The following is a 17,831-nucleotide window of genomic DNA, read 5'->3' on the forward strand; positions in this document are numbered from 1 at the left end:
CTTTCTGACATCATTAATACGTCTATGGTGTTACTGTGCCAGGTCAACATCCTTTCTGACATCATTAATACGTCTATGGTGTTACTGTGCCAGGTCAACATCCTTTCTGACATCATTAATACGTCTATGGTGTTACTGTGCCAGGTCAACATCCTTTCTGACATCATTAATACGTCTATGGTGTTACTGTGCCAGGTCAACATCCTTTCTGACATCATTAATACGTCTATGGTGTTACTGTGCCAGGTCAACATCCTTTCTGACATCATTAATACGTCTATGGTGTTACTGTGCCAGGTCAACATCCTTTCTGACATCATTAATACGTCTATGGTGTTACTGTGCCAGGTCAACATCCTTTCTGACATCATTAATACGTCTATGGTGTTACTGTGCCAGGTCAACATCCTTTCTGACATCATTAATACGTCTATGGTGTTACTGTGCCAGGTCAACGTCCTTTCTGACATCATTAATACGTCTATGGTGTTACTGGGCCAGGTCAACGTCCTTTCTGACATCATTAATACGTCTATGGTGTTACTGGGCCAGGTCAACGTCCTTTCTGACATCATTAATACGTCTATGGTGTTACTGTGCCAGGTCAACGTCCTTTCTGACATCATTAATACGTCTATGGTGTTACTGTGCCAGGTCAACGTCCTTTCTGACATCATTAATACGTCTATGGTGTTACTGTGCCAGGTCAACGTCCTTTCTGACATCATTAATACGTCTATGGTGTTACTGTGCCAGGTCAACGTCCTTTCTGACATCATTAATACGTCTATGGTGTTACTGTGCCAGGTCAACGTCCTTTCTGACATCATTAATACGTCTATGGTGTTACTGTGCCAGGTCAACGTCCTTTCTGACATCATTAATACGTCTATGGTGTTACTGTGCCAGGTCAACGTCCTTTCTGACATCATTAATACGTCTATGGTGTTACTGTGCCAGGTCAACGTCCTTTCTGACATCATTAATACGTCTATGGTGTTACTGTGCCAGGTCAACGTCCTTTCTGACATCATTAATACGTCTATGGTGTTACTGTGCCAGGTCAACGTCCTTTCTGACATCATTAATACGTCTATGGTGTTACTGTGCCAGGTCAACGTCCTTTCTGACATCATTAATACGTCTATGGTGTTACTGTGCCAGGTCAACGTCCTTTCTGACATCATTAATACGTCTATGGTGTTACTGTGCCAGGTCAACGTCCTTTCTGACATCATTAATACGTCTATGGTGTTACTGTGCCAGGTCAACATCCTTTCTGACATCATTAATACGTCTATGGTGTTACTGTGCCAGGTCAACATCCTTTCTGACATCATTAATACGTCTATGGTGTTACTGTGCCAGGTCAACATCCTTTCTGACATCATTAATACGTCTATGGTGTTACTGTGCCAGGTCAACATCCTTTCTGACATCATTAATACGTCTATGGTGTTACTGTGCCAGGTCAACATCCTTTCTGACATCATTAATACGTCTATGGTGTTACTGGGCCAGGTCAACGTCCTTTCTGACATCATTAATACGTCTATGGTGTTACTGTGCCAGGTCAACGTCCTTTCTGACATCATTAATACGTCTATGGTGTTACTGTGCCAGGTCAACGTCCTTTCTGACATCATTAATACGTCTATGGTGTTACTGGGCCAAATCATCAACGTCCTTTCTGACATCATTAATACGTCTATGGTGTTACTGTGCCAGGTCAACGTCCTTTCTGACATCATTAATACGTCTATGGTGTTACTGGGCCAGGTCAACGTCCTTTCTGACATCATTAATACGTCTATGGTGTTACTGGGCCAGGTCAACGTCCTTTCTGACATCATTAATACGTCTATGGTGTTACTGTGTCAGGTCAACGTCCTTTCTGACATCATTAATACGTCTATGGTGTTACTGGGCCAAATCATCAACATCCTTTCTGACATCATTAATACGTCTATGGTGTTACTGTGCCAGGTCAACGTCCTTTCTGACATCATTAATACGTCTATGGTGTTACTGTGCCAGGTCAACATCCTTTCTGACATCATTAATACGTCTATGGTGTTACTGTGCCAGGTCAACATCCTTTCTGACATCATTAATACGTCTATGGTGTTACTGGGCCAAATCATCAACATCCTTTCTGACATCATTAATACGTCTATGGTGTTACTGGGCCAAATCATCAACGTCCTTTCTGACATCATTCATATGTCTATGGTGTCACCGTGCCAAGTCATAGTTCTCACTGACATCATTAGTACAAATAAATTGATTATTATATATACAGTATATATATATATTTATTTTTATGGTGCAGAGCAATATTGGACCTAGTTGAAAATGTTTGCCCAATACAACTTCAGTTAATAATAATAATAATAATAATAATAATATAAAATAATAATAATAATAATAATAACCATTTTAGCACCTTTTCTTGGCAAATGAATATGCAGGCCAAAATTTCTCACTACAAAACATTATAGGGCAGCTGCTAGACTAGCGGTTAAGAGTATTGGGCCAATAACCGTAAGGTTGCTAGTTCAAATCCCCCAGCCGACTAGGTATTTCCTGATTCATACATGCTTAGTACCCACATCTTACAATGCGTTGCAACCGCATGATATGCATATAACGTTACCTAATTCGTTTTGTAAAATTGCATCGGCCCACATTGTCAACTGTACTGATTGGTGAAGACAGGATCACATGACATTTTGGTGGAGATAGGATCACATGACATTTTGGTGGAGATAGGATCACATGACATTTTGGTGGAGATAGGATCACATGACATTTTGGTGGAGATAGGATCACGATAGGATCACAAGACATTTTGGTGGAGATAGGATCACATGACATTTTGGTGAAAAACGTGAAACAACATGTATGTAACATTTAGAAGTAGCCTTGATGGCCTCATAGGACCAGGATGTACAAGTACACCCCCAGGAAACTAGTCAATCACAAGGCCTTAGGTGACAGGTAGCCTAGTGGTTAGAGCATTGGACTAGTGACTGAATGGTTGCAAGATCAAATCCCCGAGATGACAAGGTAAAAATCTGTTCTGCCCCTGAACAAGGCAGTTAACCCACTGTTCTTAGGCTGTCGTTGAAAATGGGGCTCAAAAAGGCTTTACAGCGAAAGCACACCAAACGATTATGTTAGGTCTGCACATAGTCACAGAAAGCCAAAGAGAGGAGTCACAAAAAGCAGAAATGCAGATAAATTAATCACTAACCTTTGATGATCTTCATCAGATGACACTCATAGGACTTCATGTTACACAATACATGTATGTTTTGTTCGATAAAGTTCATATTTATATCCAAAAATCCATATTTATATCCATTACGTTCAGTAATGTTTTGCTTCCAAAAGATACGGTGATTTTGCAGAGAGCCACATCAATTTAAAGAAATACTCATAATAAGCATTGATAAAAGATACAACTGTTATGCACGGAACAATCGATAAACTTCTCCAAAATGCAACCGCTGTGTCAGATTTCAAAAAAGCTTTACCGAAAAAGCACACCATGCAATAATCTGAGTACGGCGCTCAGACACAAAAACGAGCCATACAGATATCCGCCATGTTGTGGAGTCAACAAAGTCAGAAATAGCATTAGAAATATTCACTTACCTTTGATGATCTTTATCAGAATGCACTCCCAGGAATCTCAGCTCCACCATAAATGTTTGATTTGTTTGATAAAGTCCATAATTTATGTCCAAATACCTCCTTTTTGTTCGCACGTTTAGCCCAATAATCCAAATTCATGAGGCGCAGGTAGGCAAAGTCAAAAAGTTCCATTACAGTCTGTAGAAACATGTCAAACGATGTATAGAATTAATCTTTAGGATGATTTTATCATAAATCTTCAATAATGTTCCAACGCAAGCTAACTCTCACGTGAACGCGCGTGGTCAGCTCATGCCACTCTGGCAGACCTCTGACTCATTCAGCTCCCATTCCCCCCTCCTTCACAGTAGAAGCATCAAACAAAATTCTAAAGACTGTTGACATCTATTGGAAGCCTTAGGAAGTGCAATATGACCCCATAGACACTGTATATTCGATAGGCAATGAGTTGAAAAACTACAAACCTCAGATTTCCCACTTCCTGGTTGGATTTTTTTTCTCCGGTTTTTGCCTGCCATATGAGTTCTGTTTTACTCACAGACATAATTTAAACAGTCTTAGAAACTTCGGAGTGTTTTCTATTCAAATCTACTAATAATATGCATATATTAGCAACTGGGCCTGAGTAGCAGGTAGTTTACTCTGGACACCTTATTCATCTAAGCTACTCAATACTGCCCCCAGCCATAAGAAGTTAACTGACTTGACTAGTTAAATTTTTATTTTATTTTTTAAATCTCCTTAATGCTGAGTGCCAAGCAGAGACACATTGGGTCCCATTTGTACGGTCTTTGGTATGACTCGGTCAGTGCTCAAACTCCCAACCTATTCAATCTCACGACAGACACCCTTAACCACAAGGCCACTGAGTAGGTGTGTAACATTATCCTCATTGTTTATGTACAGGTTATGAAGGCAGAGCAGGTATGGCAGCCGTCGTCCTAAAGATGGACCAAAAGCTGGATGGTAAGAAACTCTACAACCATTTGGTCCAAAGTCTCCCCGCTTACTCGTGGCCCTGGTTTCTACGGCTCCAGGTAAGACAATCCTGAAACCACATATATCCATTCAGGGAAAAATGATCCCCACACAAAACTGAAACTTGTTTTTTTTAAACGTAATGAGTGACTACTTATTAATGAACTGTGTGTGATTTTATACGCAACGTTAATATATGGGTTGGTACTGGAGTCAATTAAATAGTTTGTTCTTGGTCTTTTCTGAAACCATGCTATAAATACATACAATAACCTTAAATGGATCATTTAAAAAAAAAGCACAATAAAAACAACGATCCCTTCAACTCTAACCAATTTTTTTTTATATCACATAAGCGCATTTAGAATTTAAACCCCCTGACCCTTTTCAACATAAACTCTGTCCTTTGTCTTCCATAGACATCCATAGATGTGACCGAGACCTTCAAGCAGCAGAAGAGGAAGTTGGTGCAGGAGGGCTTCAGTCCTGAGGCCATCCAGGAGTCCCTGTATTTCTTGGACCTATCTCAGAGAGACTACGTTCCGCTCACTCTGTCTCTGTATGATGACATTGTCTCTGGAAAGATACGGCTCTAGGCTGTCAGATCAGCAGAACTAAACAGAAAGGTGTATTTCTGATTTATAACGGGTTTATATACAGTACTGTTTAAATGTGTTATTTACCCAGGAAGCCTCACTGACTGACTGTGTACTGTGCATCTAAATTTCAGCCACGTTTTTTTTTTTTTTAGTTTCCGTTAAGGGATTATATAATATGGTCATTTTTATCAGATGCTTTTATCCAAAGCATCTTACAGTTAGCACCTGTATACAGTAAGACTGAGCCATCCGAGCCAGCAAAACCACATAGTTTACCTAAAAGTTAATACCTCAAAAGTGGTCCAAAAAGAGTCCATATTTTTGCACCGTCCGTTGTGTACTATGTACTGCTAGATGGTACATTAGGAGAATTTGCGGGCTCAATCCAACGTGAAATGGAAAGGTTGACAAACATCAAATTCTATCTAATTTAATTTAAAATTTAATTTAATTTTATGTCCTATGTGGCATCACATGCTGATCCGCATACCAGGCTTCAGTCGGCAAGTGTTACAGCAGGTTAACCCCTAAAGCTTGACTCATTTATGACCTACAATGGTCCTCTCTTGTCCATACCTCTGGGCCTTAATTATATCCCCAAATTTAAGACTGAGTTTTTCCTGGTCAAGTCACATGGTCATGAACAACTTCCAGCCATAAGTATGATTTACAAAGCTATTAAATTATGGTAAATTAATTAATGATTTTAAGTCTTGCAACTGGTTATTTTATCAAGTGTGACCACCGTTATTTAGTTCTTATCAATGGCAAATGTAATTGAACCTTTACTTAACCCGGAAAATACCCTTTTGAGGTTAGAAACCACTTTTTGCGAGTTGTACGTGAGCGGGAAATGCAAAAACTAACCCAGATAATCCCACCATTTTAATCCATAGACCTTTCAGAAAAACTATCTTGTTTTCTATACATTTAGACCTTTCAGGAACTCGCTGCTTTTCCATTACTACTATGTGACGTTGTGAATAATGACCGGGCATATTGTATGTATGCCCTGGATAACGTGGTTAATTTTAGTGTTTATGATTAGGTATTAGATTATTGCATAGATTTTATGTGAATAATTTTTTTGTGTGCTTTATATATATATATATATAACACAATTGTATTTTCTTATATTATATATAATTGTCATATATAATATATATATATACACATATATATTTTTTTATATGACAATTTGTTTTGCGGTTATGAAGATGTCATAACCGCACACTGGCGACTCACTTACAGTGAATTGCTCCGACTCTACATATCTGCATCCTGACATTCCTGAAAGTGCATATTAACCGACAGAAGGAACATTTTTAGTTTAGGCATAAGGGTCCAAAATGAATTCAGGTTACGTTTAGGTTAAATGAATTAAGGTTGGGTTTAGGAAGAGGGTTAAGGTTAGGTATTGTTTCAGTGAGGTTATGGTAAGGGAAAGGGAAAGGCATACAAGTTGACTTTGCGTACTACCCGTTTGCCGACCATTCATTTTCTGATGGGTGTAAATATATACAGCCATCCTTCTGGCCTTTTTATGTTTGGATTTCAACACATATCTCTAGTCATCCTAAATGTGGTGTTATAACATGTACTCTCTTTTGAGACCGCGCTAGGACATAATCTGTCTGTTATCATTTTAAAAATTACACCCTGTTTTTAAAGTGATGTCTGACCCAGATTGATAAAAAAATTATGTACATTATTACATCCTTTCAGTTGAAATAAACCATAGTATTTCCATTGCAATGTGTGCCTGTGTGTGTGTGTGTGTGTGTGTGTGTGTCTTGCTATTTCACTCCTTTGTAAGTGTGGCTTTTCCCTGATTAATACACACGTTTGCATTATTGCTTACATAGACAGTAATTGCCTGTAGTTAATACACAATATATAATTGTCTACTTATATTATAAGTAGTTCTAACACACATTTGTCATTGGAATAAATTATATCACCTGTTTAATATCCTGTGTGTTTGTCACTGTATTTCTCTCCCACAGAATAAAACAAATCTTTACAAAATGTAAAGTTACACTATGATGGTGTTTTGCTGTTTGGGACCTGTAACCCACTTTACTCTGTAACCCACTTTACTCTGTAACCCACTTTACTCTGTAACCCACTTTACTCTGTAACCCACTTTACTCTGTAACCCACTGGAGGGACGTGTGTCTGTAGGTTTTCGCTCTTCTCTTGTACTTGATTGATAAATTAAGGTCATTGATTAATTGGGAACTCTTAATTCGATACGGATTGAACGGAAATAACTAAAAACAAGACACTAGGCCCTCCGGGAATTGAGTTTGAGAACCCCTGATATATGCAATGTAGCCTAACCACGTAGCCATGCTGGGGACGAGATTATATTCATATCGTCAGGCTAGGGACGAGATTATATTCAAATCGCCAGGTTGGGGACGAGATTATATTCAAATCGCCAGGTTGGGGACGAGATTATATTCAAAGTAGCCTAACCACGTAGGCAGGCTGGGGACGAGATTATATTCAAAGTAGCCTAACCACGTAGGCAGGCTGGGGACGAGATTATATTCAAAGTAGCCTAACCACGTAGGCAGGCTGGGGACGAGATTATATTCAAAGTAGCCTAACCACGTAGGCAGGCTGGGGACGAGATTATATTCAAAGTAGCCTAACCACGTAGGCAGGCTGGGGACGAGATTATATGCAAAGTATTTATTTCTCAAGTAATATACTTTTCTATATGTAACTGTGCACCGCCACCACCAGGGGGCTCTAAAATACCCTATTTTCTACCTGTGTAGTATTTGAAAACAGATTACTGAACGTCACTTCCGTACACTGACACCGTATACCGTATACTGACAACCATATCACTCATTTGTGTTAAATATAGCCAGAGAGGATGTAAAATAAAACATTAAACATGTCCAAACAAATAGCGGAGTCATTAATTAACATGTCTTCCGGATTGCCACACAGGAAATACCGAGATATAGCGGTACTTTAATTTCAGATGCCGGAGGGGACCAAACAACCTGCATGACAGATGAGAAAATTACAGATGACACTACAGAAGAGCTGCTCATTAAAAAGACTGTGTAGTGCAAGACTATCTATTTGTCCAATAACATTATGTTTAAATGCATATAACTGAGAATACTGAATGTTTACGTTGTAAATAAGTAACTTCATTTAAACCAATTACATTTACAACTCATTATTTATAAACTGTGGGCTAAATTGTAATGTCAAAGCATTATTATTCATGCTGTATTCATACTGCAAATAAAACAAATGTTCAAGCTACTTGGATAGTAACGTTAATTAGAGATTGTCCTTAGTAGCCAGATTGTCTTCAGTATCCAACGAATTACAACCCAGAAACAAATCAGTGAAAATCTTTTCTCTTGTCTTTTTTTTTTTTAGATATTGTTTTCATATTAAAACACTCATTTCTGCATATCAATAACTTTATTTGTAATGGTGTCTTTTCTCCACATGCTCTGTCAACTTGTGTATGTTGAATGCAACAGCTTGTAGCTGTCAACGGAAGAAAAACATGTCGTTAGGCACGTGAAGTGTATTCTCAACAGACCGCTGAAATCAGTCACAAGAGGGTCTGTCTCTTGGCTGTGGAGACAGCCGTGTATCTCAATACACCTCAGTTGAAATCTGTGTCTTCCCAGTCAGACCTCCTCTGTGTCGTTCCCGCGGTGACATTACAGGACAGTCTTTGAAACTCAAGAGGCAACACGACATTTTTCGTTCTAAACTTAATTTTTTTCTGTTACGTTTTATTTTAACTTCATGTATTTGTAGGTATAGCTGATAGTGGAAAATGCGCTCTGTGTAGCCATTCTTGAGATTCATTCCATCGGATTAAATAGCAACACATTGGAAAATTAGACAAAAAGTTTGTTTAGGATGTGGACCAAGAGTATTTTTTCGTGCTTGGTTGGACTGGTGGCGTTGACGGGTTTTCTCGTAGTAAAAGTAACAGGACAAGACCCTCCGACGCTCGGGGGGAAAACGCTTCTCAAGGTGGATGGAGATCAGACCGCTGCCTCAAATCGAGTGAGGAGAAGAGGAAAACAGGAGTCCCTACGAGGGTAAGAATAACAGAATTTGAAGTTGAAAGAAAATATGATACCTCTACACTGAACCTGCTCACCTCAAAGTAACGTTAGTTGACAATACAACAAAAAAAATCATTATTTAATTAGCAGCATAGATTGTTTGTTGAAAGGTAGAAATCCTAACCACCAGAAAAAAACATACAAATTTCAAATGTCATGACATTGTCAAAATACCACTGTTACACAAACATAACATGAGCAGAATTGAATGTTAAGTATTCGTCTTTTCATCTGAGATAAATATGCAATATGAGTGGGGAATAACTGAAGAAATCAATAAATAAAATGTAGGTATCTCTTGACATCGACATCTATTTTTATTCTAAATAGAGAAGATGACTTTTGTCGCTCTGTGACCACCACCACCCCATGCATTTCAAATAAAAAAGTGTGTGAAATAGATTCCTAAACGAACCATTATTCATTTCCGCAGTTCTTAAATCAAGTATGATTATTTACAGCAAAATTGTTGTTGTTTCTAACTCCTTCCCTATAGGCCCAATGTGTGTGGATCACGTTTCCACTCCTACTGTTGTCCAGGCTGGAAAACCTTGCCCGGGGGCAACCAGTGTATCGTGCGTAAGTAGCGCAGCAGATGTTGACGATAATAAAGTATCTCTGTGTTGAGTTGGTCTCTAGGAAATATATATATTTTTTTGCATAGGGCTCAGTTGACCATTGACCAATAGGATGTGCTAATTTACATGTCTCATATAACTGTGATGTAGTGCTTCTGGGTTATTGCATGTGTCTTACACAATCATTTACAAATACATAGCAAAAGCCAAAGAGCTAATGCATTGAAATATTTCAGAATATTGATTCTACGTTTAGGAAAAGTCCTCTATGGAAACAAGACTTCTCCCATGCAATATATGTTCCCGATGTGTTCCCGATGTGTTCCCGATGTGTTCCCGATGTCCCGATGTGTTCCCGATGTGTTCCCGATGTGTTCCCGATGTGTTCCCGATGTGTTCCCGATGTCCCGATGTGTTCCCGATGTGTTCCCGATGTGTTCCCGATGTGTTCCCGATGTGTTCCCGATGTGTTCCCGATGTGTTCCCGATGTGTTCCCGATGTTAGGCCTACATGTTTCTTTAAACACCAATCCTTGCATTATTGGTGTGTCATTATGCCCTAAAGCCATGCGTTGCACCTGTAAAGATACCAAATAATTGTTGGATAATAAATTATTTTCACTGTACTAATAAGTAACATGGAATGAGAGCAGAAACAGCTCTAACAACAACCAGGAAACTCCTCATCTAACCACAACGCTCGGGGGGAAAGAATAACAGAATGTGAAGTTGAAAGAAAATATGATACCTCTACACCGAACCTGCTCACCTCAAAGTAACGTTTGTTGACAATACAAATAAATGCATTATTTAATTAGCAGCATAGATTGTTTGTGCACCTTATCAGCATATCCCTTCCCTGAGACTTCCTCCAGCTCCTCCTGGGGGCTCAGCTTGGCCTCCCTTCCCTGAGACTTCCTCCAGCTCCTCCTGGGGACCCGGCTTGGCCTCCCTTCCCTGAGACTTCCTCCAGCTCCTCCTGGGGGCTCAGCTTGGCCCCCCTTCCCTGAGACTTCCTCCAGCTCCTCCTGGGGGCTCAGCTTGGCCTCCCTTCCCTGAGACTTCCTCCAGCTCCTCCTGGGGGCTCAGCTTGGCCCCCCTTCCCTGAGACTTCCTCCAGCTCCTCCTGGGGGCTCAGCGTGGCCTCCCTTCCCTGAGACTTCCTCCAGCTCCTCCTGGGGACCCGGCTTGGCCTCCCTTCCCTGAGACTTCCTCCAGCTCCTCCTGGGGGCTCAGCTTGGCCCCCCTTCCCTGAGACTTCCTCCAGCTCCTCCTGGGGGCTCAGCTTGGCCTCCCTTCCCTGAGACTTCCTCCAGCTCCTCCTGGGGGCTCAGCTTGGCCCCCCTTCCCTGAGACTTCCTCCAGCTCCTCCTGGGGGCTCAGCTTGGCCTCCCTTCCCTGAGACTTCCTCCAGCTCCTCCTGGGGACCCGGCTTGGCCTCCCTTCCCTGGGACTTCCTCCAGCTCCTCCAGGGGGCTCAGCTTGGCCACCCTTCACTGAGACTTCCTCCAGCTCCTCCTGGGGGCTCAGCTTGGCCACCCTTCCCTGAGACTTCCTCCAGCTCCTCCTGGGGGCTCAGCTTGGCCTCCCTTCCCTGAGACTTCCTCCAGCTCCTCCTGGGGACCCGGCTTGGCCTCCCTTCCCTGGGACTTCCTCCAGCTCCTCCAGGGGGCTCAGCTTGGCCACCCTTCACTGAGACTTCCTCCAGCTCCTCCTGGGGGCTCAGCTTGGCCACCCTTCCCTGAGACTTCCTCCAGCTCCTCTTGGGGCTCGGCTTGGGCCGGTAACTTGGTCGGTCACAACAGCAAGAGCAAGGTGTTAGATATGCCCAGAACTCTCCTGTAGTGTCCAGGGGGTCATGCCCAGAACTCCCCTGTGGTGTCCAGGGGGTCATACCCAGAGTTCTCCTGTGGTGTCCAGAGGGTCATGCCCAGAACTCTCCTGTGGTTTCCAGTGGGTCATACCCAGAGTTCTCCTGTGGTGTCCAGGGGGTCATACCCAGAGTTCTCCTGTAGTGTCAAGGGGGTCATACCCAGAGTTCTCCTGTGGTGTCCAGGGGGTCATACCCAGAGTTTTCCTGTGGTGTCAAGGGAGTCATACCCAGAGTTCTCCTGTGGTGTCAAGGGGTTATACCCAGAGTTCTCCTGTGGTGTCCAGGGGGTCATACCCAGAGTTCTCCTGTGGTGTCCAGGGGGTCATACCCAGAGTTCTCCTGTAGTGTCCAGGGGGTCATACCCAGAGTTCTCCTGTGGTGTCCAAGGGGTCATACCCAGAGTTCTCCTGTGGTGTCCAGGGGGTCATACCCAGAGTTCTCCTGTGGTGTCCAAGGGGTCATACCCAGAGTTCTCCTGTGGTGTCCAGGGGGTCATACCCAGAACTCTCCTGTGGTGTCCAGGGGGTCATACCCAGAATTCTCCTGTGGTGTCCAGGGGGTCATACCCAGAGTTCTCCTGTGGTGTCCAGGGGGTCATACCCAGAGTTCTCCTGTGGTGTCCAGGGGGTCATACCCAGAGTTCTCCTGTGTTGTCCAGGGGGTCATACCCAGAGTTCTCCTGTAGTGTCCACGGGGTCATACCCAGAGTTCTCCTGTGGTGTCCAGGGGGTCATACCCAGAGTTCTCCTGTGGTGTCCAGGGGGTCATACCCAGAGTTCTCCTGTGGTGTCCAGGGGGTCATACCCAGAGTTCTCCTGTAGTGTCCAGGGGGTCATACCCAGTTCTCCTGTGGTGTCCAAGGGGTCATACCCAGAGTCCTCCTGTGGTGTCCAGGGGGTCATACCCAGAGTTCTCCTGTGGTGTCCAAGGGGTCATACCCAGAGTTCTCCTGTGGTGTCCAGGGGGTCATACCCAGAACTCTCCTGTGGTGTCCAGGGGGTCATACCCAGAATTCTCCTGTGGTGTCCAGGGGGTCATACCCAGAGTTCTCCTGTGGTGTCCAGGGGGTCATACCCAGAGTTCTCCTGTGGTGTCCAGGGGGTCATACCCAGAGTTCTCCTGTGTTGTACAGGGGGTCATACCCAGAGTTCTCCTGTAGTGTCCACGGGGTCATACCCAGAGTTCTCCTGTGGTGTCCAGGGGGTCATACCCAGAGTTCTCCTGTGGTGTCCAGGGGGTCATACCCAGAGTTCTCCTGTGGTGTCCAGGGGGTCATACCCAGAGTTCTCCTGTAGTGTCCACGGGGTCATACCCAGAGTTCTCCTGTGGTGTCCAGGGGGTCATACCCAGAGTTCTCCTGTAGTGTCCACGGGGTCATACCCAGAGTTCTCCTGTAGTGTCCACGGGGTCATACCCAGAGTTCTCCTGTAGTGTCCAGGGGGTCATACCCAGAGTTCTCCTGCGTTGTCCAGGGGGTCATACCCAGAGTTCTCCTGTAGTGTCCACGGGGTCATACAGGGGGTCATACACAGAGTTCTCCTGCGTTGTCCAGGGGGTCATACCCAGAGTTCTCCTGTGGTTTCCAGGGGGTCATACCCAGAGTTCTCCTGTAGTGTCCACGGGGTCATACTCAGAGTTCTCCTGTGGTTTCCAGGGGGTCATACCCAGAGTTCTCCTGTAGTGTCCACGGGGTCATACCCAGAGTTCTCCTGTAGTGTCCGCGGGGTCATACCCAGAGTTCTCCTGTAGTGTCCACGGGGTCATACCCAGAGTTCTCCTGTAGTGTCCACGGGGTCATACCCAGAGTTCTCCTGCGTTGTCCAGGGGGTCATACCCAGAGTTCTCCTGTAGTGTCCACGTGGGTCATACCCAGAGTTCTCCTGTAGTGTCCACGGGGTCATACCCAGAACTCTCCTGTAGTGTCCACGGGGTCATACCCAGAGTTCTCCTGTGGTGTCCAGGGGGTCATACCCAGAGTTCTCCTGTAGTGTCCACGGGGTCATACAGGGGGTCATACCCAGAGTTCTCCTGTCGTGTCCAGGGGGTCATACCCAGAGTTCTCCTGTAGTGTCCACGGGGTCATGTTGGAGTCAGTAGGGTGGACCTCCTGACTCCTGAAGGGCTGTAGACTCTGGAGAGGGGCCAGAGGGAAGTATCAGAGTTCAGGCTCTCCCATTATTGACATATCAATGTTAGATGTCAGCGTCAATTATGCTGCATGCTAGTTGCGTGTCTCCTCTGCCAAATACACTGAGTATACGAACATTAGGAAAACCTTCCTAATATTGAGTTGCACCCCCCCCCCCCCCCCCCCTTTGCCATCAGAACAGCCTAAATTCGTTGGGGTATGGACTCTACAAGGTGTCAAAAGCGTTCCACAGTAATGCTGGCCCATGTTGACTCCAGTGCATCCTACAGTTGTGTCAAGTTGGCTGGATGTCCTTTGGGTGGTGGACCATTCTAAACTCAGCAAAAAAATAGTATTTCAAAGATAATTCGTAAAAATCCAAATAACTTCACAGATCTTCATTGTAAAGGATTTAAACACTGTTTCCCATGCTTGTTCAATGAACCATAAACAATTAATCAACATGCACCTGTGGAACGGTTGTTAAGACACTAACAGCTTACAGACGGTAGGCAATTAAGGTCACAGTTGAAAACTTAGGACACTAAAGAGGTCTTTCTACTGACTCTTTAAAACACCAAAAGAAAGATGCCCAGGGTCCCTGCCCATCTGTGTGAATGTGCCTTAGGCATGCTGCAAGGAGGCATGAGGACTGCAGATGTGGCCAGGGCAATAAATTGCAATGTCTGTACTGTGAGAGGCCTAAGACAGCTCTACAGGGAGACAGGACAAACAGCTGATCATCCTCGCAGTGGCAGACCACGTGTAACAACACCTGCACAGGATCGGTACATCCGAACATCACACCTGCGGGACAGGTACAGGATGGCAACAACAACTGCCCAAGTTACACTAGGAACGCACAATCCCTCTATCAGTGCTCAGACTGTCCGCAATAGGCTGAGAGAGGCTGGACTGAGGGCTTGTAGGCCTGTTGTAAGGCAGGTCCTCACCAGACATCACAGACAACAACGTCGCCTATGGGCACAAACCCACTGTCGCTGGACCAGACAGGACTGGCAAAAAGTGCTCTTCTCTGACAAGTCGCGGTTTTGTCTCACCAGGGGTGACGGTCGGATTCGCGTTTATCGTTGAAGGAATGAGAGTTACACCGAGACCTGTACTCTGGAGCGAGATCGATTTGGAGGTGGAGGGTCCGTCATGGTCTGGGGCGGTGTATCACAGCATCATCGGACTGAGCTTGTTGTCATTGCAGGCAATCTCAACGCAGTGTGTTACAGGGAAGACATCCTCCTCCCTCATGTGGTACCCTTCCTGCAGGCTCATCCTGACATGACCCTCCAGCATGACAATGCCACCAGCCATACTGCTCGTTCTGTGCATGACTGCCTGCAAGACAGGAATGTCAGTGTTCTGTCATGGCCAGCGAAGAGCCCAGATCTCAATCCCATTGAGCACGCCTGGGACCTGTTGGATCGGAGGGTGAGGGCTAGGGCCATTCCCCCCAGAAATGTCCGGGAACTTGCAGGTGCCTTGGTGGAAGGGTGGGGTAACATCTCACAGCAAAAACTGGCAAATCTGGTGCAGTCCATGAGGAGGAGATGCACTGCAGTACTTAATGCAGCTGGTGGCCACATCAGATACTGACTGTTACTTTTGACCCCCCCTTTGTTCAGGGACACATTATTCAATTTCTGTTAGTCACATGTCTGTGGAATGTCTGTGGAACTTGTTCAGTTTATGGCTCAGTTGTTGAATATTGTTATGTTCATACAAATATTTACACATGTTATGTTTGCTGAAAATAAACGCAGTTGACAGTGAGAGGACGTTTCTTTTTATGCTGAGTTTAGATACACTTGGGAAACTGTTGAGCTTGAAAAACCCAGCAGTGTTGCAGTTCTTGACACAAACTATTGCACCACCTACTACCATACCCCGTTCAAAGGCACTTAAATATTTTGTCTTGCCCATTCACCCTCTGAATGGCACACATTCACAATCCATGTCTCAATTGTAAAAAAAAAATGGAACAATCCTTATTTAACCTGTCTCCTCCCCTTCATCTACACGGATTGAAGTGGATTTAGTAAGTGACATCAATAAGGGATCATAGCTTTCACCTGGATTCACCTGGTCAGTCTATGTCATGGAAAGGGCAGGTGTTCTTAATGTTTTGTACACTCAGAATATATTCTACTAGAATTTCTTGGGTACACACAGATAGCATAGGTGTTATTATTCAACGCTATCAGGGTAAAACAGGATTCTCAAAATCAGACACACAAGTTACTTTCTTGTGACCCTCAGAGGATTCTTTACAATTACTATTATATATTACAGTTTGAGTTACCACCTAAACCTAAACTTGCACAACAATATTACTCTTGACTACCTAAACCAAAACTAGCACAACAATGTTACTATAGACCACCTAAACCTAAACTGGCACAGCAATGTTACTATAGACTACCTAAACCTAAACTGGCACAGCAATGTTACTATAGACTACCTAAACCTAAACTTGCACAACAATGTTACTATAGACTACCTAAACCTAAACTAGCACAATAATGTTACTAGAGACCACCTAAACCTAAACTTGCACAACAATGTTACTATAGACTACCTAAACCTAAACTGGCACAACAATGTTACTATAGACTACCTAAACCTAAACTAGCACAATAATGTTACTAGAGACCACCTAAACCTAAACTTGCACAACAATGTTACTATAGACTACCTAAACCTAAACTAGCACAACAATATTACTATAGACTTCCTAAACCTAAACTGGCACAGCAATGTTACTAGAGACCACCTATGCCTAACCTGGCACAGCAATGTTACTAGAGACCACCTAAACCTAACCTGGCACAGCAATGTTACTAGAGACCACCTAAACCTAACCTGGCACAGCAATGTTACTAGAGACCACCTAAACCTAACCTGGCACAGCAATGTTACTAGAGACCACCTAAACCTAACCTGGCACAGCAATGTTACTAGAGACCACCTAAACCTAAACTGGCACAGCAATGTTACTAGAGACCACCTATGCCTAACCTGGCACAGCAATGTTACTAGAGACCACCTATGCCTAACCTGGCACAGCAATGTTACTAGAGACCACCTAAACCTAACCTGGCACAGCAATGTTACTAGAGACCACCTATGCCTAACCTGGCACAGCAATGTTACTAGAGACCACCTAAACCTAACCTGGCACAGCAATGTTACTAGAGACCACCTATGCCTAACCTGGCACAGCAATGTTACTAGAGACCACCTAAACCTAACCTGGCACAGCAATGTTACTAGAGACCACCTAAACCTAACCTGGCACAGCAATGTTACTAGAGACCACCTAAACCTAACCTGGCACAGCAATGTTACTAGAGACCACCTATGCCTAACCTGGCACAGCAATGTTACTAGAGACCACCTAAACCTAACCTGGCACAGCAATGTTACTAGAGACCACCTAAACCTAACCTGGCACAGCAATGTTACTAGAGACCACCTAAACCTAACCTGGCACAGCAATGTTACTAGAGACCACCTAAACCTAACCTGGCACAGCAATGTTACTAGAGACCACCTAAACCTAACCTGGCACAGCAATGTTACTAGAGACCACCTAAACCTAACCTGGCACAATTCCAATAATTGTTATAATAACTGTAATGCTAGGAAATATGTTAACGAGCCCCTGACACGATTTTGCGTAACTAATGCATTGGTTTTGTATGGGTTGTAACTTACACATTCCTGTTTTCTCATTGTACTGCACTGCTTGCAAGGTCTACATGATATTTTTGAAAACTTGGTTTGCACTGTATTTAACGAAGGCTAGGACAAGCTCTTAGTCTAGTCCATGTACTGTGGTCGTTCTCAAATAGGGTCTGACAGACAATGTTAATTTAC

The 17,831-nt window shown here is 43.7% G+C and overlaps 2 protein-coding genes across 2 annotated transcripts in view; both read left to right on the forward strand.

The window, feature by feature from the left end:
• The window catches only part of LOC109868746 (long-chain fatty acid transport protein 6), a 28,913-nt gene extending 21,921 nt beyond the window's left edge, over nt 1-6,992 (forward strand). Inside the window, exons 9-10 of the mRNA XM_031802451.1 lie at nt 4,567-4,697; nt 5,058-6,992. Coding sequence (XP_031658311.1) covers nt 4,567-4,697; nt 5,058-5,234 — 308 coding nt within the window. The 3' untranslated portion in view covers nt 5,235-6,992. The remainder of the gene's footprint in view (nt 1-4,566; nt 4,698-5,057) is intronic.
• A 1,865-nt stretch (nt 6,993-8,857) lies between these two features.
• Nucleotides 8,858-17,831, forward strand: part of fbn2a (fibrillin 2a) — a 217,767-nt gene continuing 208,793 nt past the window's right edge. Inside the window, exons 1-2 of the mRNA XM_031802448.1 lie at nt 8,858-9,334; nt 9,858-9,940. Of these exons, the coding sequence (XP_031658308.1) occupies nt 9,150-9,334; nt 9,858-9,940 (268 nt within the window). The 5' untranslated portion in view covers nt 8,858-9,149. The remainder of the gene's footprint in view (nt 9,335-9,857; nt 9,941-17,831) is intronic.

Source organism: Oncorhynchus kisutch, linkage group LG23 (assembly GCF_002021735.2).
Source record: "Oncorhynchus kisutch isolate 150728-3 linkage group LG23, Okis_V2, whole genome shotgun sequence".
Classification (NCBI taxonomy): Eukaryota; Metazoa; Chordata; class Actinopteri; order Salmoniformes; family Salmonidae; genus Oncorhynchus; species Oncorhynchus kisutch.